Source organism: Ictalurus furcatus, chromosome 5 (assembly GCF_023375685.1).
Source record: "Ictalurus furcatus strain D&B chromosome 5, Billie_1.0, whole genome shotgun sequence".
NCBI classification, from domain to species: Eukaryota; Metazoa; Chordata; class Actinopteri; order Siluriformes; family Ictaluridae; genus Ictalurus; species Ictalurus furcatus.
Genome location: NC_071259.1, coordinates 18,201,473 through 18,226,189, shown reverse-complemented (window position 1 = coordinate 18,226,189; position 24,717 = coordinate 18,201,473). Strand labels below are relative to the sequence as shown.

The 24,717-nt window shown below is 37.6% G+C and overlaps 1 protein-coding gene across 2 annotated transcripts; it reads right to left on the bottom strand.

Annotated features, from left to right (window-relative positions):
* Positions 1-764: 764 nt before the first annotated feature.
* On the bottom strand, positions 765-12,697 carry tmed7 (transmembrane p24 trafficking protein 7). Of its 2 annotated transcripts, none has more exons than XM_053625006.1 (4): positions 12,596-12,697; positions 12,038-12,247; positions 3,443-3,688; positions 765-2,592 (listed from the first exon to the last, which is right to left on the bottom strand). In XM_053625006.1, exons 2-4 carry the CDS (start codon positions 12,194-12,196, stop codon positions 2,356-2,358), a joined length of 642 nt encoding a protein of 213 aa, XP_053480981.1. In that variant the 5' UTR covers positions 12,197-12,247; positions 12,596-12,697; the 3' UTR covers positions 765-2,355. The 2 variants fall into 2 exon arrangements, with proteins under 2 accessions (XP_053480981.1, XP_053480982.1); XM_053625007.1 differs by having other exon boundaries at positions 12,038-12,241; positions 12,596-12,689.
* Positions 12,698-24,717: the final 12,020 nt, after the last annotated feature.

Here is a 24,717-nt window from a genome sequence, read left to right as displayed (position 1 = left end):
GCCGCGACGTCTAACCAAACGTAAACAATAAATTTCTGTAGTCACGACGTTGAGGCGCTCGAGAAGTTCCTCACGACGACGAGATTTTCACTAGTCATGGTGTTTAAACATTGACCATAGAAACGTATGGTCGTTACGAATATTTATAAGTATATTTAGATGTATACAGTTGATACATGACTGTGATAATGATATACATACACCTTGTTATATTTATAGATAATTAAAATTATATAATACATATTTATAATAAATATAAGTAACATTTATAATAAATAAACCCTGCATTCTTATGAGACTGCTTATAGTTAGAAAGTTTTACCTACATTTGCACACACTGCCCCCTGGTGGCAATACAGCAGTACAGCGAGTGTACTCACACAGCATCCCATCCATCTTCTACACCGCTTATCGTTCAGGGTCACGGGGAACCTGAAGCCTGTCCCAAGGGACATGGAGCACAAGACGGGGTACATCCTGGACAGGGTGCCAATCCATCGTATGGCACAATCACACACCCATTCACACACTACGGACATTTTGGACTGCTAATCAACCTACCATGCATGGCTTTGGACTGGGGGAGGAAACCAGAGTACCCAGAGGAAACCCCTGCAGCATGGGGAGAACATGCAAACTCCACACACACAGGGAAGAGGCGGGAATCGAACCCCCAACCCTGGAGTTGTGAGGCGAACGTGGTAACAAATAACCACTAAGCCATCGTGCACCCGTCACACAGAATGTAAAAGACTAATACAATGTAAAAGTATTTCACAGATTTATTGATTGTGTATAACAGATCTCACTATTTTTTTTTCCTCTGGATGTGATTAAACATACAAGGGCAATTTGTTAACACTGAACAAATCCATACATAATCTGAGAGCTGATGAAGACCAAACGTACAGTGAAAATGAAAGAAAAAGAAAACCCACAGCAAAGCTAGCACACACAGAATGGAGTTCCTGTGAAGCCAGTTTAATTAAAAAGAAACTGTGAACAGGATGCTTTACACAGCCATATCAACTAATTGAAATCTGCTACTTAACCCACACTTAACCCAACAGGACTACAGGAGGAAATCATTTTTATTAGCCCAAATCATAATCATTGTAAACTCCAACCTCAAAATACCCAAGTATTAAGTACATCAACGTGTACATTTCCATACAAGCTAAATATTCAAAAAAATTCAGCCACCATTTCTTAATCCAACTGGTGCATTTATTTTGTTGACCCATTGGATTTGACAAAATCAGCTGGCGTATGCGGCTCCGTTTGAATTGGATTATTTACTCATCTGTTTTACAAATCAAGTTCTCCAGCCATATGGTTGGAATTTCTCTTCTCATTTACAGTCACTGTGACCGACTACCCTGCAGATTCAAGCTTTCAGTCCTCCCAACACACTCGACTACCACCTTACAGCTGAGGACAGGTTCGTTTGAAACTGCAGGGCAGTGGATACACAGGAACTTTGTATTTACACAGTCAAAAACCTTATAATGTTCTGCTCAAACGCGATACCAAAGCACCTGGAGTGTGTACTCTGAAGTTCAACTGTGAGCAAATGGAATCAGTGACCACCATTATGTTTCAATTGTTTTTCTTTTCTTTTCTTTTTTTTTTTTTTTACATAAATCAGTGCTTTCTAAATCACGCTTCCAGATTCTATAATTTAAGTTAGTTCTTATGAATTTTGTCTTTAATGTGATGTTAGTGAAATTTAAGACCTGCTAATTATGTGACAAAAATACAGCCATTCAAAACAAGCCTCATTTAAGAAAGTAACATCAGAGCACCAGTAAGCGGATGACAGAACGAAAAACGAACCAGACGCAAATAACTAAACTGAAAAAAATTAAAAGGAACTCCGCTCTGAATAAATACGTTATCCCGATGTGCTTCTAACATGTTTCTGAAAGTGTTTTTATGATACTCATTTAATACTGAAGTCCTACCGCTGATCTCTAAACACCCCAACAGTCACGAGTTCATTAACAGTTCTGCAGAGCTAAGCGTGTGTTAAGTAGCTCCTCCCACATCTACAAATGAAAGAAAGCAGTGTAAAAATTAAACGCACACCCACACAATAAATTACGAGGTTTGCTTCTTACCGCTGAAAATGTGTTTGTTTGTTGTATATGAATGTTATGCCATACATAAGCCTAAAAGATGTAAAGCCAAACAGATACATCTTTAAATAAACATTAAATATGTAGTCCTAAAAGTGGAGAATGAACCATGGCAGCATGCCTTTAGTCCCTTGTTTGTGTTTGTGTGCGTGTGTGTTTGTGTGTGTGTGAGAGAGAGAGAACGAGAGAGATCGAAAATAACAATGACTTGAAGATGTTAGGATCCAACGCGAGTCGTTGTGGTTTTCTTGTCTGAAAAGAAGCTCCTGAGCAGGACGACCTGGCTGATGCTGACCACCAGGAGGATAAACGCCTCCCCGACGGACCAGAAGGCCACCCTGGTGTTCAAGTCCTCTGCTCTGCTGCGTCCCTGCGCCTCCCGCAGCCGGAAATGGGTCTGGTAATCGATCACAGACTTCAGGGCTTCGTGGATGGAGACGCATGCAGATTCCATCTGACGGAGATCAAATATGACCACGAGTCACAAACGTTCACGCGAAACAACGCAAATGGTTTCAAGATAGTTAAACAAAAGGGCTTTTCACACACGCATTAAAAAAAAACAAAAAAACAAACCAACCCTGGGTCGTTCGATACCCCGGGTAAACAGAATCCGGGGTTATTCTTCTCTCACACTACTCATACTTTACCCGGGGTTAACAATTAATCCTGGATATTCATAATCTGATGTTTCATATTAACCCTGGGTTAATGCTCTTATTTGCATACTTGCAGTATGAATAACCACGACTGGATAAATACAGCGCACGGCCGGTTTAAATAACGGCTTGTCTTGCGCTTTTGCATCAGTGAGGAAAAAACCTCGCCACGTAAATCCCCCTCAGCTGTTTAAAACCTCCTGAGATGCACGAAGGTGAGAAAACGAAGACAAAAAGACAAAAGAAACAAAACAGAGGCGCAAATTATATGAATATTATTTTGAATTCCTTTTAAGCATCGAGAGACCTGTGTTTACTTGTACAGTAGCGTCACTGTTTACTTTTCGGACCATAACTGTAAAAATAAAACCGTCTCCTCTTTGCTCCAACTGACGCATTTTCTGTCACAGCCTGACATTTATTTTTTTTTTATTCCCCCACCTCAAACCCCTTCTAAATTACAAGTGTGAAACGCTCCTCTAACCCGGAGTTAATAACGACGGTTAAGCGCAGTGTGAAAAGCACTAAACTAAATCTCGACTACACAATAATCAGCGATTTAACCATGTTATTATTCCTATCCCTGATTATAACCCTTACGCTTGAGAATCCTCCTCTGTATTAGACGACGTGTGAAATACGTACTTGAGTTAGAGCAGTCACTCGGTTTTCGTTGGGGAAGAGTGGAGGATCATCACCGACTTGGAAGTCGAAATAGACAGTCTTGTGTGTGAAGGTGGAGAACTCGTTGCTGAAGCAGAACTTGTACGTCCCATTCCTGGCGGCAGTGAATGTGAAACTGTCATACTGCTTCTTCATTTCTTTGTACAGGACTGTACCATCCGGATCCTCCAGACGACAGTCAACATCGTAGTGGCCCCCGGTAACAACCTATAAATAATAAAGATCAAATGTGAACAAATAGTTTAGACACGACATTTTTAGACACCTAGAATAAAAACAAAAAAGCTTCATGGTTCTGTTGAGCCTAGTTCAACAGACACCGACCAACGTCGAAAAGCACAAACTGTTGGATTTTGAATGCTGGGAAAAACAACTGTCATGTTCACACTGCCCCAACACACACCAACAAACTTTTCATGGACAGTCAGACTGATTTAAAAACGGATGATCCTTATACTGCAATCCGAACGCTACTATTACTAGCGTCTTCATGTGTCGCTCCTTGGCTGAAAAGATGAAGGGTGAAACCAAAGCGGTTGTGGGGTGAAGACTCGGGTGTTGCGATGTGAGAGACAGGGTGCTTAATGACGTTAATGCAGAGGACGTGCAATGAAATGAATGAATGAATGAATACCTGCACCCACACCTGCCCTTTGCGGATAAGATTGGAGACCCCTTATCTAAACATTTGTTGCAATCTCACTTCATGAAACAGAATACAGTTAGAGGATGATCCTGATTAAAACCAGAACACAACAGTCGATGACCCTCACCAGGGGTCAAAATAAACAATTGTATTGAAATCACACACCCGTAGATAATTTATCCTCTTGTTTCTGATTCGTCCAGAAATCTGTAGTTTAACCCACAACGACGATTGCGCACACAGGCTTTCGTTACTATGGGGTTTCCAGGGACGCCTTTATCATCATCATGGTTACGGTTTTGGTGACTATCCAGGTAAGTCTGAGTTTAGTTTGAGCAAACTCTGTTTTTTCTGTCTCAACAAGGTGGATTGGTTTTCAGTGGGTTCCATCATCATGGTAACTTGCGCTACACGGCTAACCTGCTCCAGAGCAGGTTTTATTCTGGGTAAGAGAACTCAAACCCAAACTGGACCAATCAGCTATGAGCAAAGTGAGATAAATCTGATGTGTGCAAGTTAACCCTTTAGGCTTCACCATTTGTGGGGAATCTTGTGGAGCTCACAGCGCAAATAATAAGTGCACTTCAAAGGAAAATGATTTTTAGGGACAGACACAATCAGCTGGCTTTTCCTGATGACCATCTGTATGAAAGATATGGATTTTGGGCAGATGGTATAGTTCATCTGTGCCGGCTTCTTCAGCCACACGCCTACTATACTGCAAACTGTAGGCCATGTATTGAATTCTTTGAGAGTGGTATGTTTTATGTGGTGGTATTATTCCTGTCCTAATATATATTTTCATAAATTGACATGAATTTTATTAATATTTAATTCTCCCGAGCTTTGGCAGCGGCAATGGTGCGATTTTTGAATTTAGCATAGGTTTAAATTCCTCATATTTCCACCAAATAATCCCTCGTGCTTCAACTGGAAGTATGCGCACCTGGTTTTCCCTCCATATTGAACGCTATTGGCTGTTTGCTGCAGACATCTGGCTTTTATGTGCACGCGCACGCTGAGTAAACCTTGGTTCAGGGTTGACTGAGAAAGTTGATAACAGGTTTCATGACGCTGGTTAACCTTGACTAACCCGGGTTGGATTTGTTTGGTTTTGTCAACTCAAAACCAGCTTGTTGGAAAATGCCACACTGCTCAGACATTCCACGGCCGACAAACGGCGATTGAACACGTTCAGTTGGTAAAAACAAACACCGACCAACACCAGCAGGGTTCACACACCTGTCTGACAAAACCCGACAAACGTGTCTGTTGCCATTGGTTGGCATTTGTCTGTGAACTAGGCTTTACACACTGGCCTGTGTGTACTACCATAAAAACATTCCAGATAAAGGAATCCAACCAAAGTGCACATGATTAATATTTTTCCATGGTAGGGCTGTGAAAGGAATGCTAACACACAGGTCATAGAAAAAAAACAAACCCTGCAGTGCTAGCTTTACAATGTTCATACTGTTGGACACAGCAGACTGATGATGTTACCACTTTACATACACATTAGTTCTCACAGGTCAAGCAATATTAAAACTAACAGCATCCTTTTAGAAATTGAGCAGCAGGGAATGATCTTAGTTTTGTTGATCAGACCTGTGATTATTCTTTGGGGTCTGGTGACTCCGTGTGGTTTGTGATATCAGGAAGGTCCTTGATTTTATTATTACTCTTTGTTTTGACAGTGTAGATCATTATTAACAATAACTACAACATCAATAATAATAATAATAATAATAATAATAATAGAGATATTAGTTATTGTATTTTTGTAAATTATTATTTTTTTTACCTTTTTATCTATTTGTTTTTAAATTTATTTTTATATGTTTATTTACTTATTTTTAAACACATTTTTTCGAAGGCATTCTATTACAGTACATTTTAATCGTTAATTTTTTTCTTAAATCCTTCATTTATAAAATTGCAAGCTCCATTTTGAATATTGTGGAATTCGCTTGATTTTGATTCATTTCTACAATGACAAAATCCTGGAGGGACTTTCTATTAGATTAGTCCTCATTTGATTTTTACTACGTACTGTACAGCAATTTGATGTACAGTTACCACAGTTAGCCCTTTATAAATAAATTTGTTATTATGATTATTATTATCTTAAAATTATCTTAAATAAATAAAACATACAAATTACATTTGAGAAAAACAGGAATTTTTTTTTTGTTAAAATGACATTTACAGTTTTATACACAGCGTAACTAGATGGGGGAAAATATCTAATGTAAAAATGGCAGTAGCAAATAAATGCAATGTTACACATTTGGCTAAAATGTACCTAATATTCGAGTATGTGGATTATACTCATTACAGTAATTTACAACAACAAAGCAGGAGTGAATTTTTTAACACGGAAAGTAAAACATTTGAGAACAGCCTGATTCTCCTGAAAAAGACTAGCTTCAGCAACAAGAACATTTCAAGGTCTAGAAGAAGAAAAAGAAGTAGCTTAAAGCCACTCTGAAGAAAACAAAACACAAGAGCCCACTGTTGATAGACAGTATCTCACAAAAGTGAGTACACTCCTCACATTTTTGTAAATATTTGATTATACCTTTTCATGTGACAACACTGAAGAAATGACACTTTGCTACAATGTAAAGTAGTGTGTGTACAGCTTGTGTAACAGTGTAAATTTGCTGTCCCCTCAAAATAACTCGACACACGGCCATTAATGTCTAAACCGCTGGCAACAAAAGTGAGCAAAAAAAAAAAAAAAAAACTTTAAGTGAAAATAGTGTTTACTTAAACAAAACAAAAAAGCGATCGGTACACCACTTAGGACTGAATACACTGCTGTGGTAATCACTATTTACCATTAAAAAAAAAATTCAGACCAATGATTTAAACATTCGCAAGCAACAGCCTACAAAAAGACAGGAAAACAAGTATTTCCACCATTTCAGGAGAATACAGGAGGGTAAATAACATGACCAGGTGTGCAGTGAGGAACTGCATGTCAGCAGCAGTGATCAAAAAATCTCAGCTGGACGGTGGATATTTAGGTGATCAAACATTTTTGATCATGTTTTTACAAACTGCTTGTTTAATATTGTTTCACACTTTATTGAATCAATTTCTAATTTTCATAAACATTATCTGTAAAGTGTTAGATCAGACGCCTATTTTGTCCTGTTTTAGATCAAACTTTTCAGCTATTTTTCTCTTTCAGTCAAAATAATGTTTAACGATGCTAAATATATATGAAGGGAATTCTCATATCACATACTCTCTTATATTATGAACTGCTATTAAGACACCTTAGATACGGGGAATACTGGGTTATAGTTTCTGGTTGTGTGTCTCTGTGCTATCAAATACCTATGATGAATGTATTAATTTAATTACCACTTTGAATAAGCTGATCAACTGCCATCCTTTATTATAGCTGACACATGTATTTTCTATATCTTGAAAAGACTTATTTTTGTAGTGTGCTGTGTGTTTTGTCTAAATCTGTCTAGCAGCTGCACAAGTAGGAACCCGCCTATGCAATGCTGGTGTTCATGTGTATCAATACTCCTGTTCTAGACGAAATAAACTGGATGTCTCTGTGAACAGCATGTGTCAGTGTGTGCATTTAGACTCCCCAGGCCCGAATACTCTGTGAAATTAAGAGAAATAAAAGGCTGAAAAGGCTGACGGAGGACTGAAGGACATAATCTGAGATTCCTTTGTCTCTAACAATATACCTGTCTAATATCAGCTAATTCGATCATACATTAATTTTTCACATTTTTGAAAATCAACATTCACTTGTTATTAAATGGCAGCCGTTTTTACAATATAGCTCAGATGTGTTCTGCATCATGCCATAAAGATAAAACCTGATATTTATTTCCTTTTTTATGTAGAATCAGAACAAACCAAACCTGGCATATCTGTAATGATTTCAGTGATAAATGACAAAATTGGCACTTCTTTGGGGTACCCATGACCCCACCCCAGAACCCTACTTCTCCTAAACTACTAGATCAAGCTACAACTTTCATGAGACATTTATATCTTCACTTCATCTTACAAATAGGTGTAAAGTGAAATTTGTGTTATGCCACAATGCAAAGAAATAAAGCCATTTTTACACATTTTAATTTTTTTTTGTACAGGAATTCACATATACACATGAACTGTAGATATTAGTTTGGAATAACCATTTCACATTTAATAAGCCATAACTAGATAAACAAGTATATTTTAAGAACCAAAAGATTCAGATTCAGATTGAGCACAGCTTAATGAAAGTCACCCATAAGGCTACAATAATAGTACATGGCTGTTAGTGAGCTGTTAGGTTATCGGAATATACGTAAGCGCAAAACACTGGTCAAATATTCAAACAGCAAATTCTAACCAATACACATGACGACATCTGTAACTACCCAAATACGTGTGAGGGCACAACCTAACAAACGTCACATGTTCGTTCAATTCCATGTGGTTGTTACTGCTACGATACAAATGATGTCAGCATCCCAAACAGGACCCAGATGAGGAATGAAACAAAGCTTGCATAATGCCAGTGACTAGGCAGTTTGGCTCATTTTTCTGATCACAAATAGTTTTACTTCAGCAGTTTGCAGCTTGTATTGCCATCCAGTGACTGGCCAAGGCTGCAGGTACAGAACCCAGTGTCTGAACATGAATGAATGGCAGCCAGGATTCTTCCATTCACAAATTGTGGCCTGGCTTACAACAGCGCATAAATTTCACATAAATGCCCCAATTTTCAACACGTTTTCTCCCAATACAAAAAGGTAACAATGCATATCATAGACTACAGTGGCATACAGTCTGGGTTTAAGAACAGACGCACGGATTGCAGTAGCAGATTTTCCCTGTGAAATGATGGATGTTTCATCAGAGAATAGTCTGAACATTTTCAAATGGTTTGGAGTAGGTTCGAATCTGTGATGACTCTGGTGTACCAGGATTGGTGCTTCCAGTTCCCAGTCTACACTGATGGATTGGTCTGGTTCTTCAGTCGCTGCCCTACTAACAAATATTAACCCAGTGCCTAAATCATTACCTGTGCACCACATAAAAAAATCTATCTGCAGTCAAAATCAGACCCTCGTTTGAAGGAGGCACGAGCAAAAAAAAAACAATTTTACAGCAGGGATGTTCCGATGGATCGGAAAAAAGTTAACAGTGACTGTCAACAGAAAGCTTACATAGAACTTATATAGACTGCGTCCGAAACTGCATACTTACCTACTATATAGTAGGTGAAAAGCAGTATGTCAGAGGAGTAGTATGGGGTAGCAGTATAATAATAAGAACACTGAATACCTATTACTGTAACTGTACATCATACATTTGTATGTAAATATTTTGCCAAAATTGTTTTTTTTTTTTTCTGCTATCAAGTTGTAATGTGGCATAGCACACACCCAATTTTCACTTATCTGTAAGAAGAAGTAAAGCAAAAAGTCTCAAAATTTGTAGCTTGATATAGGTCGACAGAAGTAGGGTGCTGGGCAGGCAGGGATCAAATATGGGTACTCCCTAAAAGTGCCATTTTTGCCATTTATCATTGAAATCATTACAGATATGCCAATGGCTGATATTTTATAATGAATGAGAGCTGACTCAAAAGAATTGGGGGTTTTTGTGCTTGTGCATGTCCCAACAAATGCGAAGAAAAAAAATCAGCAAAATCTAAGACGGAGTGGTGGAAAAGTCCTCTGCCACAGCCCGCTCATTTGAGATGGAATCAACCGAAGAGAAAAAAAAAACCTCTGATATTTTAATTGTGAAGCTCCTTCGCAAAAAATGTGAGGTCTGGCAATATAATATATGACATGTTATAATATAATCAGAATGAACATCAGTGGATATCGTGGCAATGAAGTATTATGCAAAACATACTCACACAAGCCTGGCGCTCAGTAATCCTCACTCTACTATACGTCAGGAATCAGTTTGAAAGCTTGTGTGAGCTTTACAAAGCTTCTAATCTATGTTTTTTTAATTAATTTTTATAGCAGTGCTAGGTATCCTGTGCAAAAGAACCACAAACTAAATGTAAAAACTGGTTTACTTAAACAATCATCTGGTTAACACTACATCACTGTGCAGTTCTTACTGTTAGTCTAGTGGTAAAACATTTTACATTATATTATCCAAACAGTGCTGTATACTTGCATAATGACTGCAACATTCACGTTAATTCTTAACCCTTGTGTGTCTTTATGGACATTTTTGTCTTTCTTTTTTTTAATCTATCATTTTGTCTGTGTTAATACAAACTGCATAAATTTTGCAAAAGGTGTATATTTTTATTGGAATTTTAATATTTTACCCTCATTTGCTTTCATAAATCTATTATAAACTAGGTACACAAAGTAGTTACACTCAGGACCTTAAAGACAAAAATGTCCCCATTGAACCCATTCAAACTGCAATATTTAATACCCATGATGTTTAAATATAAAATCATGGATTCTGTGTTAATAGGCTTTTATTTTGTTGACAAGGTTTCAAAACACTGATTTTTAATTTTCTGAAATGTGTAGTGTTTTCTCAGGTTTAGTCTGTGGGGAAAATCCATGCCTTTCCTTTTTCCTGATTCTGCTGTATTATAGAGCGCTGCAGACCAGCTGAATAAATGATGCAACTATAATTACATGGGTGTGTTTGTATTGAAAATTTTATACGTGTGTGAACAGTTTGAAAGAAAGTAATGATATTGTACTGGAAATCACAAATCGCACCCCATGTATATGAGTCAGAGAAGATTACCGAGTTTTGAAGATATTTGCATTATGTAAACAAACCGGCGTTTAAAGGGTTAAAATTCTGAAAATTAATGAATGTTTGGTAATTATTATCAGAATTGATACTTTTGAAAAAAATCTACATAAATGAAAGTGGAACAAAATATTAATATATAATGTTTCTATGACAGTTTTTTGACATGGGCATTTTTGTCCTTTATGGACCCATGTGTAACTTTTTTTAATTGACACGCAAGGGTTAAGTACTTGAAGGCTGCATGCTCCTGTTATGTAGTGATGGGAAGTTCGGATCATTTTACTGACTCGAATCTCTGAATCTCGTTCAGCAAAATGAATAAATCTTTTACCGAGTCATTTCGTTCATTTCAGCAGAATATAATTAAAATGTTACATGTTCAATTCCCCAACACGTCTAGTACTTGCGCAAACGTTTGGAATAAAAAATAAACTATAGGCTAATGCAGCCAAAGCCAAATTATGAGAAACAGAAATGATTAATTAATAGCTTAGCAGTAGGTCTTCAGGCTATGCAGTCTGTTATTTCACCTCACCTCCCGATCCAAGTCGTTCTTTCTTTTCTCACATCTGTTCCCTGGAAACAGAAATGATTAGTTCACATCTTGAGTCTTCGGGTTCGAGTCGTTCGTTCATCACCTAACCGCCCCATATTCTGAATGCAGTGGAGCTGTGATGTGATGAACAAACGACTCGAACCTGAAGACTCAAGACGTGAACTAATCATTTCTGTTTCCTGAACAGAACCTATGGGGATGTTGCAGCGCATGCGCGGTCAAAAATGAACGAATCGCTCTCTGAGACAACTCGTTGTTCCCGAGTCATATGAAAGATTCGTTCAAAATGAACGAATCGTTCATGAACGACACATCACTACTGTTTAATATCTTCTCTTAATTGTCATTATTCACAGGTGGTTTTTAGTAAACGCTGCTTGATAAGTGGGATTTCCGTTTCTGCTGGGGTTTGAAATCAGGCATTGACACTTCAGATATATTGGGACTGATGGCCTGTGATAATTCTGGGGTGATGCCATCACTAGCTGGGGGAGTAAGGCGGTGTAGCAGACATTATTTCACACGCTATGTAGTGTACTGTTGTAGGGAGCCATTTGGTTTTCGAGTGTCGTACCTGGAACTCCAGGGTGCACTTAGTCCCGATGGTGATGTCCTCGTAGAAACATTGCTTGGCATTATCTGGCAGCTCGAAGGTGAGCTCGGAGCCCCACACACGACCCCAGAGCAGCTGTGCACACAACATCTGTAGCAGCACGCGCAAACCGAGCATCATGGCTAACTTCCGAGGGAGGAGATCTCAGAAGATACACAGATGCACCTGCAACTGAAAAACACCGCGTTCCTAAATGAAAAGACACCTTAGCAATGAGACATTTTTATACATATAAAACAGTCATGTTGAGTGAGGAACTTCCTTTTTTTTTAACATACAGTCCTTCCTAGCTAGCGCTTCATAATGAACAAACCCACCGGCTAAGCTAATCCTCAGCTGACGTCGGCTAAAAGCGACGCAGAATAACCCGGGATATAGATGACAGATGAGTTTATAGATTGAACACACGCGTTCGTTGTAATCTCACTGGTTTATTAAAAAAGAATACTAAATTATTTGTGTTCCGTTTTTATGTTGTTGTTGTTTTTTTTTTTTTTTTAGCAATGAAGCTTTACTCACCAACAAACCTCTACCCGGATGAAGGAAGTGCACCAGTGGCGATGACATAGCACGTACGTGCGTCGTGACGTAATACAGAACGGGTCCACGTCTGAATGCAAGATGTTATGTTTTCATCACCCGTATTCGGACCATTCCTGTGGCAGGCTTTCAGAGCCAAAGCGCGTGGGAATACCCACATGTACACGTAAACGCAATGTCGTCTTAATACGTAAAACTTAAAACGTAAATGCTTTAGCGCCACCTACTGGTGTGGCGTTAATGCTTACACAAAAAGGAGACAGACCAAGTGGAAAGTTTGGAAATAGAAAAAAGTTACAAAGAGAAAACAACAGAAAAAAAATTATACTGCACGGCCGCTTAAGGCTTCCGTGTCATAGTAAAGTTTTGTAACGTTCAAGGTTTTATAATACATTACGGTTATTATTATTATTATTATTATTATTAGTAGTAGTAGTAGTTGTTGTTGTATTAGGAGTATTAGTAGAAGTATATTAATAATACATTTAGCTATGAAAATACACAGCTATGCAAAGTTATGGGCAAATAATAGGATACCAAAATAAGCATGAGTATGCTCCTTTTATTGACCAGAAAATTCTACGTATAGAACTTGATGCGATAATTGTAAACCTGGATCAAATACCACTAGATGACAGTATAGCTACACTATTCTTCACGTACAACTACATACAATAGAGACGCAGTGGAATGAGCAATACGTTTGTAATACATCACCTACACTGATTTTAAACAAACAATCAATGACATAACAACAACGCATTCATGACATGCCTAATTTCACCTAGAATTACCAGATCGTATGTTGTGAGATGAAAAATCTGTGCTTCTGAGAGTTTCTTCAGTCAACAGACTCAACAATTAATTTTGGTGGCATAATCAAACACATTATGTAATACAAGGGCTAGATATTAACTTTAATATTAATAAATATTTGAACTTACCCTGAATGTGTCCACAGGCAAATGTCAATGTGGTGATTGATAAGTGTGTTGTGGCCTGGGAAAACCCATCACATGGTCTAATTTTGATATTTTCTATTCTACTATATATACAGTCCCCTCCAAAGTATTGGAATGACAAGAAAGATTCATTCTTCAAGTAATTTGAGTTTGAGCTCAAAAGATGAATGTGAGACGATAGATCAGAATTTCAGCTTTCATTTCCTGATATTCACATCTAGATGTGTTAAAAAAACTTAGAACATGGCACCTTTGGTGGCATACCACCCAATTTGTAGGCAAGCAAAAGTATAGGAACAGGTCATTAAAGTAAATTAAAGTAAACAACACTTTATATTTGGTTCCATATCCCTTGCTTGCAGTATCTGCATCAAACCAGTGACCCACTGATGTCACCAAACTATTGCATTTATCTTTTGTGCTGCTTTTCCAGGCATGTACTACAGCTTCTTTCAGTTATTGTTTGTTTTAAGGGGTTTCTCGCTTCAGTCTCCTCTTCAGGAGGTGAAATGTTGCTCAATTGGGTTAAGGTCTGATGATTGACTTGGCCAGTCTAAAACCTTCCACTTTATTCCCCTGATAAAGTCTCTTGTTGTGTTGGGTCAATGTCTTGCTGCATGATGAACTAATTTCATAAATTTCTTCAGCAAAATGATCAACTTGTATACTAGATCCCTTACCTACATGTTTCTTCAAACAAATTATTCTGGGAGTAATCAAACCCCTTCTAAAAATAATCAATTCTCCCCTTAGCACTGGCTATGTACCTAAATCATTTAAACTAGCAGTTTATGCTTGTATCTACATAGGAATAACATTCATGAAATGTATCAGTGAGGATTTAGGCCTCATCGTAGCACAGAGATAGAACTATTTAAAGTGGTAAATGACTTACTACTGGCCTCTGATCAGGGTTGTGTCTCCTTGCTTGTGTTACTTGACCTTAGTGCAGCTTTTGATACAATTGATCATACTATTCTCCTTGATAGACTAGAAAATGTTGTTGGCATTAAGGGAACGGTCCTCTCCTGGCTCAGGTCTTATTTGATTGATCGTTATCAGTTCATAGATGTAAATGGAAATTTCTCTGTGCATACTCCGCTAAAGTTAGGTGTTCCACAAGGTTCTGTTTTAGGCCCACTGCTTTTTACTTTATATATGCTATCTCTGGGTCAAATTATTTGTAAACATGGAATTAGCTTCCACTGTTATGCTGATGATACAAAGCTTTATGTTTCAGCAAAGCCAGAAGACAGACAGCAGCTTAATAAAGTTGAGGAATGTGTAAAAGACATGAGATGGTGGATGCTTATTAACTTCCTTTTACTTAATTCTGACAAGACATAAGTACTTGTACTTGGACCACGTGCAGCTAGAAGTAAGCTTTCTGATTACACAGTAAATCTGGATGGCCTTTCCGTTTCATATTTGAGCAGCAGTAAAAGACCTTGGTATGATTATTGACCCTAGTCTTTCATTTGAAGTTCATGTAGATAATATTACTAAGATAGCCTTCTTTCATCTCAGAAATATTGCTAAGATAAGAAATATAATGTCCCTACACATTGCAGAAAAATTTGTTCATGCTTTCATCACCTCTAGGTTGGACTATTTTAATGCCTTACTGTCTGGATGTTCCATTAGGTGCATAAACAACCAGCTCCAGTTAGTCCAGATGTCACATGATCCATGTAATGGAGGTTAGGACGGATGCAAGTGCAGATAAGAGCTTTTATTAAAGAGAGGCAGGCATACAAATCCAAATCATGAGACAAAATCGTAGTCAAAAAACAGGCAATAGGTCAGGCGATCTGCAAACAGGCATAAAACAGGCAAGGCAAAAGCATGTAACGAGAAACAAGAAACAAGATCAAAGACTATGAAACAAACCGCAGAACAGTGTACAAATGCTTGGTATGGTGATAACACTCAATCCTTTGCAAAGAGTGAATGCATAGAAAGTCCTTTTAAACTGTGGTGTGATTGTGTGTGAGATTGGATGCAGGTGTGCTTGATTAAAATGAAAGCGAGTGTTCTGGGAATTGCTGTCTATGGCAGACATGTTTGTAGGCCGCAGCGCAGGATGGGAAATGTAGTTATTGGTTTGCTGTGATATGACACCAGAGTGCAGCTGAAAGAGTCCTTACTGGAACCAGAAGATATGACCACATCATCCCTATCTTATCCAAACTGCATTGGCTCCAAGTAAAATTTCACATTGATTATAAAATACTACCACTGACCTATAAAGCACTGAATGGTCTCGTGCCATAGTACCTGAGTGAACTTTTGGTCTTTTATGATCTGCCACGTCTACAGGGATCAAAAGGTGCAGGTTATTTTTTGGTACCTCGAATAGTGAAGGCTACAGCAGGGGGAAGAGCTTTCTCTTACAAAACCCCACAGCCTTCCAATTAGTGTTCAGACTCAGACACAGTCTCAGTGTTTAAGTTCAGGCTGAAAACACATTTGTTTACTTAAGCTTACCATGAATAGACTTTTTTTACTCAAAGTATACAGTCTTATCTATTATGGGATAGTAAGCATACCTAACAATCTCTCCCTATCTTTACCTCCCTCTCCCTCTCTCCTTCTGTGGAGCCACACATGATATTATGGAGATGCCAGTGATCCTGACCCTTTCTGCTCTCCGGACCTGCCTGATCCATCCTGATGCCCTATCTCTGATGAGGTAAGATGCTTTGAGACCATGTCAATTGTTAAAAGCGCTATACAAATAAAATTTTATTGAATTGAAGTTCCTCCCAATTAGATTGGATACATTTCTCTTTAAATTGGCAGACTGAATGTTTCTGTCATTTCAGAAGCAGCCATGTAAGCCCAAGCTATGACACTACCTCCGCCATGCTTGACCAGTGAGCTTGTATGTTTTGGATCATGAGCAGATCCTTTCTTTCTCCACTTTGGCCTTTCCATCACTTTGCTGAGCTTGGCTAATCTTGGTTCCAGAACTTTTGTGGCTCATCTCTGTATTTCTTTGCGAATTTCAATCTGGCTTTCTGATTCTTACTGCTGATGAGTGGTTTGCATCTTGTGGTATGGCCTGTTTCTGCTCTTGAATACCTTTAACCCGTCCCCTTTGGAGGATGTTGGTGATGTCACTGACTATTGTTTTTGGGTTTTTGTTCAGAGCTCTCACAATGTTTCTGTCCTCAACTGCTGTTGTTTTCCTTGACTGACCTGTTCCATGTCTTGTTGTTAGTACACCAGTGGTTTCTTAATTTTTTGTAACATTCCAAATTGTTGTGTTGGCTATGCCCAATGCTTGTGCAATGGCGCTGATCAATTTTCCCTCTTTTCTCAGCTTCAAAATGGCTTGCTTTTCTCCCATAGACCTCTCTCTGGCCTTCATGTTAGTTTATCCTTTTTAACAACAAACACATTCTTCACAGGCAAAACCCAGGGCTCAAAACCAAGAGTTGACATTCAGAGCAATCAATTTAACAGGGCACACCTGAGCAACAAGAAACACCTGTTAGTCACAAGTTCCAATACTTTTGATCAGTTGAAAAATGGGTGGCTTCAAACAAAAGGCGACATGTTTTAAGTTGTTTAACACATCTAGATGTAAATATGACAAAATGAAAGCTGTAATTCTGATGCATCGTCTCATATTCATTTTTTGCTGTCCCATTTCTTTCAGAGGGGACTGTAGTTATGAAAACAGGCTGATAGAGATTTAGAGACTGTACTGTTCTGTAGAAACACTATGATAGAGCTTTAGAGAGTGTACTGTTCTGTAAAAACACTGATAGAAATTTAGAGACTGTGCTGTTCTGTAGAAACACAGGCTTTCCTGGTGTGAAATAAGTTTCCCGTCATGTGGAGCAAACTGTAAATACATTTTTATTGCCTTGAAACAAAATGAATTTAGTGAACAGTCTTTAAAATTCTAGCATACATTATTTAAAACCCATTTTCGGCAATACTTTGTATCTCTACAGCCTGGTGTGCAAATGTTTACATACTATGTGTCAAAAACTGATTACTTTAAAGTTTCAAACAAAATTGATAGAATGCTGGATTTCAAATTGATACCAGTTAGCTTTCTAAGTAACAAATAGAATATTGAATAAAATCAAAACTTAAAAAAAAGAGCAACAATGAATGTTCAGTGATTGTGTAGGAATATCACACCACAAAGCACAAATCAGTCGATACAATACAACTCAATTTAGTTTTATTTGTATAGCATTTTTAACAATAAACATTGTCATAGAACAGCTTTACAGAAATCTGGGGGTAAATAGGTTAAGATCCCTGATGAGCAAGCCAGAGGTGACAGTAACAAGGAAAACCTCCCTAAGAAATGAGGAAGAAACCTTAAGAAGAAATGAGTCCATAAATTATTACAGTTTTTTCTTTAATTGCTTATGAGCATTAGTCACTACTAAGTTAACTTTTTCAAAACTCATTATATCGCTCTGTACAAACATACAGCTCAGCACATCAGTTCATTTCATGGCCAAAATCCATCAAAATACCACAACCACATGTCCAAATAAATTCAAACACAGCACTCTTTCTACCAAGAACACTTTGTCAATCAGAGCACAAGGACAAAAAAAAAAACCCACTAACATTTGGTGTCGTTACAGTACGTTTACTATATGATAAGTATTAATGATGTAGTCATTTTTCTTTAGTTTGTTTTGTATTTTCATTTGTTGATTTACCCTTAATTGATAAAAGCATTTAAAAAAAATAAATGTTGAATTATAAACAGAAGGCCACAATTTACAGTAATTAAATATAACAGGAATATACAAAGTCAAAAATTCAGACAACAACAACAACAACAAAAAACTTGATCATACATTTTCTGTGTGGTTAAGTAATAAACAATGTGAAAGGAATAGTGAGAAGTTGAAAAATAAATATAATTGAGAAATTTATCCCTGTTCTAAATAACTCTTTGGTCATACTGTGATGCTGTGGTACGTTTTTAGTTAAAAATTTTATGGTAATGTAATAGGGAAGGTAAATAACAAAGCATGGGTAATAGGATCTGATAAAAATGGGAAAGGTAATATGAACACCTGGTTTTCACCTGGAGAAAACGCTGAATGAAAAAGCTTGGTAGATAAACATAGCAATTATCTTTGATGGGTATTTACACAACTAGTGATAAAGCACAGTAGAAAGTACACTGTGTATCGCAGCAGCATGTCAACAAAAATACTTTCTCTCTAGAAGAAAAGAAAAAGAAGATAACATATAACTTAACTGATGTTTATTTATAACTATCAACAAAAATAACTTATACAAATGGACAATTATATATCATTTAAACTGAACAGCTGTACTATGGAATCCCTTATATGCTGCTCAAGATCATTGGAACCAGACTTGCATTACTGACTAATTCACAGAGAGTTTAAGGGGTTGCATGATGTGTTGGATAAATATAAACAGTAGCCAATATTTCAATCAAATTAATACATTTCCTGTAAGATCTCAGAAAAAAAAGAGCTCTGGCTGTTATAATGTGTTAGATTTTGCTCTTTGTTTTGTATAGTTTTTAAGTAACAGGTCATATGTGTGTATGGTTTAATGCATATATCTTAAAATGTTCCCACAATTCCCTGCGTATTTGGTGTATAAAGAACATCTGATAATGTGATGCCATAGTTTGATATATTGTGACTGAATGTTCACTCAAACTTCGATCGAGGTTCTTGGGAATATTGACTTAGCTAGTAAAATATTTATACTGACTGCAAACCAGCACACTCCATGCTGTACTTTCCAGACTCTAAAGCAACTTGGATTTTATTCAGTGCTGTTGTAGAAAATAATGTTTATATGTGACATGAAACCCAATCTTCTGATTATCCTATTTTTGTTGTTCAACCATATATATGTTCAATAAACCATATACATTATCAAACTGTGTGTGTGTGTGTGGGGGGGGGGGTAGCTTAGTGGTTAGCATGTTTGCCTCGCACCTCTGGGGTTAGGGGTTAAAATCCCACCTCCACCCTGTATTCACAGCGTGTGCGTGTTCTCCCCGTGCTTCGGGGTTTCCTCTGGGTACTCCAGTTTCCTCCCCCCATCCAAAGACATGTGCTGTAGGCTTATTGGCATCTTTGAATTGTTTGTAGTGTGTGAGTGTGTGATTGTGTGTGATTGTGCCCCACTTTGTACCCCAAGTTCCCTGAGATAGGCTCCAGGCTCCCTTTGACCTTGTGTAAAATAAGTGGTACAGAAAATAGATGGATGGATAATATCAAACTAATTTGAGCTCCAACTGTCCCAATTTCATTTAATCAGTCATTGTCACTGTATTATCTACGAGATTGTGTATTTTCAAAAGGTTATCATGTTTTTTCAACTTAATCCAATTTTCTATACATCACAAAAGGATGAATAATCTCTCATAAGGACTATTTCAGGCTATTTAGGTTAAGTTATTTTTGGAACTATCTAGAAAAATATTGTATATCACACCCTCTCTGAGTAATATCTACACATATAGTCATGTAAAAAAATAAGTACACCCCATGGAAATTGTTGGCTTGTTTGACATATTTGGACAAGCAATCACTTGATCCTCTTTGAAACAGTGCCTATTAATAAAGTTGATACACTCTATGAAATGACACATAAAATTTATATTTTGTAGTCATTTTCACAATTTAAATTTACAAAAAACCCCCCCAAAAAAATGGTTACATGGAAAAAAGTACACCCCTATATTTATCACACCTTCAAACACATAAAATGAGAATCACGTGTTGAAGATTGGGTGCCAGTGATTAGAACCTGCTTAGGGAGTGCAGGTGGAACCTGTCTTATTTATATCCCTCTAACAACTGCTAATTTTTACAGGACTGGACACCCCAGCAAATTCAGCCCAAGAGCAGATTGTCTGATGCAAAAAGAAGTCTCCAAGAACCCCAAAATTTCATCACAGGATCTGCTAATAAGCCTCACAGCTGTTGGTGTCAAAGTGCATGCTTCTACAATCAGAAAGAGATTGCACAAATTTGACCTGCATGGGAGGCATGTCAGGAAAAAGCCTTTGCAACACTACAGTTTGCCAATGAGCATATAGGCAAAGACCAGGCCTTTTGGAATAATGTGCTCTGGACAGACGAATCAAAGATACAGTTGTTTGGCCACGGTAACAGCAGACATGTTTGTCGCAGACCAAAGACAGCTTTTTAGGAGAAGTACCTCATACCAACTGTGAAGCACGGTGGTGGAAATGTTATGGTTTGGGTTGCTTTGCTGCCTTGGGGATTAGCAAATCCTCCAAGGAATGGCTCCAAAAGAAGAAATGGAGGGTTATGGACTGGCCTAGTCAAAGCCCGGATTTGAATCCCATTGAAATGTTGTGGGAAGATTTGAAATGGGCAGTACATGCAAGAAAACCCTCTTGCAACTGAAAGAATATTGCATGGAAGAGTGGTCAAAAAATTCCAGCAAGCCGATGTCAGAGACTGGTGGACAATTATGCAAAATGCCTTAGTTATTTCTGCTAAAGGGGACTGCTTCTGATGCCAAGGGTGTACTTTTCTTAAGGTTAATGAGCTGGGCCACACTCAAATCTTCTTCTTGGGTTAGTCTTCTTGGGTAAGTCTGTACTAACTTTGCACAACTAGCTTTGGGCAGTTTCTTCCACACTTCCTGACAGATCCTCTCAAGCTCAATCAGATTGGACAGGGAGTGTCTGTGAAGTGCCAACTTCAGTTATGTCTTGGCTATATGCTTCAGGTCACTATTGTGATGAAAGATGAATCTTTGACCAGTTTGAGGTTGTGTGCACTCTGAAAGAGGCTGTCTTCGAGAACCGCTCTGTATTTGGCAGAATTCATCCTTGCCACCATTATTCACTGTAGGGATGCTATTAGCCAGTTGATGAGCAGTGCCTGGTTTTTATTTAAAATTTTTTTTTAGATGTAGTGCTTGGAGATTGGTCTAAAGAGTTACATTTTTGTACTTTTATTCAGGAGTAACGCCTGGTTAATCACGCTACCATAAATTTCCTTCTACTTAATTCTGACAAGAGAGAACTAGTCATACTAGGTCCAAGTAGATAATATTGCTAGAGTAGGATAGCCTTCTTTCATCTCAGAAATATTGCTAAGATAAGAAATATAATATAATGTCACTACACGATGCAGAAAAGCTCGTTCATGCTTTTATTACCTCTTGGTTGGATTATTGTAATGTCTTGCTGTCTGAATGTAGTGAAGGCAGTAGCAGGGGGAAGAGCTTTCCCTTACAAAGCCCCACAGTTATGGAACAGCCTTCCAATTAGTGTTTGGGTATCATTGTTTATATCTAGGCTGAGTATTGTGTTGAATGGGATATTTGGAAACTGTCATGCTGTCATGTGTTCAGTCAGGTTTGTTGATGATGGAGTGGCCGGCCATTTTATGTCCCAGGGCTCCCTCATGTCTCTGTTACCTTCTGGCTCTCCCTTTTAGTTATGCTGTGATAACTAGTTTTGCCGGAGTACCTGCCTGCACGCTACACGTAGTGTACAATTTTTTTTACTATTACATGATAATAAAGATACCTTATAGTCTCTCTCTCTCTCTCTCTCTCTCTTTCTTTCTCTCTCTGTCAAGCTACACATGCTACTCATAAGCACTTTTTGACACTTGATTGCAGAGGTCTGAGATGCACTGTGGATTGTGGGACCTTATATACACAGGTGTGTGCCTTTATAAGTCATGTCCAATCAATTGAAATTGCCACAGGTGGACTCCAGTTATGCTGTGAATCAAAGTAAACAGGATGCACCTGAGCCTTATTTGTTTTAATAATAAAAAAAATTTAATTCTAAAAACATATTTTCACTTCATCATTAAGGATAATTGTATGCAAATTATAGATTAATGACCAAAAAGTTTTTTTTTTTTTTTAAATAATAAAAAAGTATATTAATAATATAAAATTATACACAATTTCCTGTTCCTAGTCACCCAGGTGTACCATTTAAAAAAAAAAATATCATTGGGAATATGCTTCAAATATATTTTTTCTCATGAATTCATAGGCGTGCCAATAATTGTTGTACACCTATATTTCATGAAGATTTTTTTTTTAAAACCTGTGTTTTGTTTGCAATTGTTTGATATCCATGAGAGCAGAGTATTTTTGTGAATTTTTTTTAACAAAAGATTTTCTAACAAAAGAGATTTAAAAATTTTTTTTATTTTATTTTATTGTGATTTTGGCCCATTCTTCTAAACATATTGTCTTTAAATCTTGTTCAGTTGGATTCAACTCAGGTGATTGACTGGGCCTTTCTAACGTCTTGATTTTTTTTGTCTGAAACCAATTGGGAGTTTCCTTTGCTGTATGCTTTGGATCATTGTCCTGCTGGAAGGTCCACCCATGTCTCATCTTCATCATCCTGGTGGATGGCAGCAGATTCTTCTCAAGAATCATCCAGTAAAGGGCTCCATTCATTGTTCCTTCAATTATATGAAGTCTGCCAGTACCATGCGATGAAAAACAGCCCCACACCATGATGCCTCCACCTCCAAACTTCACTGTTGGTATAGTGTTTTTAGGGTGATGTGCAGTGCAATTTCTTCTCCAAACATGGTGTGTAGTATGACAGCCAAAAAGAGACTACATTCTCCCAGTATTTCATAGGCTTGTCCAAATGAGTTGTAGCAAACTTTAAACGAGTTTCGACATACCTTTCTTTAGTAACGGAGTCTGCGGGGTGAGTGTGCATAGAGGGCATGGCGGTGGAGTGCACTGCCTATTGTTTTCTCTGTGATGATGGCATTTGCTGCCTCCAAGTGTTTCTGGAGCTCTTTCCGAGTGGTCCTTGGCTCTTGGGCTACTCTTCTGACTATTCTTCTGACTCCCTGGTCAGAAATCTTGCGAGGAGCTCCTGTGCGTGGCCAGTTGATGACGAAGTGATATTTCTTCCACTTGAGGATAATGGCCCCAGTGGTGCTTACTGGAAGATTGAAAAGATTTGAAATACGTCTGTATCCGATTCCATCAATATGTTTTGCAACAATAAGGGTGTGAAGGTCTTGGGAGAGCTCTTTGCTTTTACCCATCATGAGATGTTTCTTGTGTGACACCTTAGTAACGAAAAGCCTTTTTATAGACCATCAATTTACAAACCCAGCTGATATTAATTTGCACAGATAGGAGGTATAATTACTTACGGATTTCAGCTGGTTCCTTGCCTTAACTTGTCTTGGAGAACTGTATTTCTTAGCGTGTTCAATACTTTTTCCTGAGTCATTCCACTTTATTACACATAACTTTATTTATGGACTTTAAAGTTGTGAATTAGTTATATTTCCAGATTTCTTGAGTTAATACTGATGTCTGGTAGAAATTTCTTGGGAATAACCTCATTGGAAATGTATTTACAGAAGTTTTTTTTGACGCGTCTAATATTTATTTCACTCACTGTATACACATACACACACACACACAGAAACTTTACAAGAGACATAGTAATCCCATGCACAAGTCACTTTACATGTTCGTACTGCTGTTAAGGACTGTTTACATTTTCGAGAATTTTACTGTGAATCAATTTGGGTTTCTGTAGTGTTCAGTGTATTGTTTATAGAATAGTTTGTTTAGTGGACAGTCTATTGTTTGCAATTGTTGTACTGATTAACTTTGCACTGTCTGTCACTGTACTGATCTTATCTTTGCATGTTTATGTTTTTTGTATCATTGTCTCAGGATAGCACTGTGATTCTGGCGGAACTATATTACTTTCCCAACATTACAGCGGTCTGTCATGAGAGGAATGACAATAAAGCCTACTTGAACTTGGACTTGAAATCCTTAATTTTGATATGTCCTTTTATTCCCTTTCCTCGAAACTGTGTAATACATTATTTTCTGATGAACTGCTATTTCAGTACAGACTGTTTAAAAAGACCTTTTATACTCATTTTCATATATACCCATTCAACTCATTTGTCATCTCTGAAAAATAATAAATGTGCTTCGGGAATTTAAAGCCTCAAAATATATTTGTAAAATTATTAAGTATCTGTGTTAAAAGATTAGTAACTACAACACTCCTCTGCCTATCATACATATGAACCAAAATGGAAAGTAATTGTTTGTCAAAATGAAATGAACTAAAAAGACAGTGATACTGACTCCAAA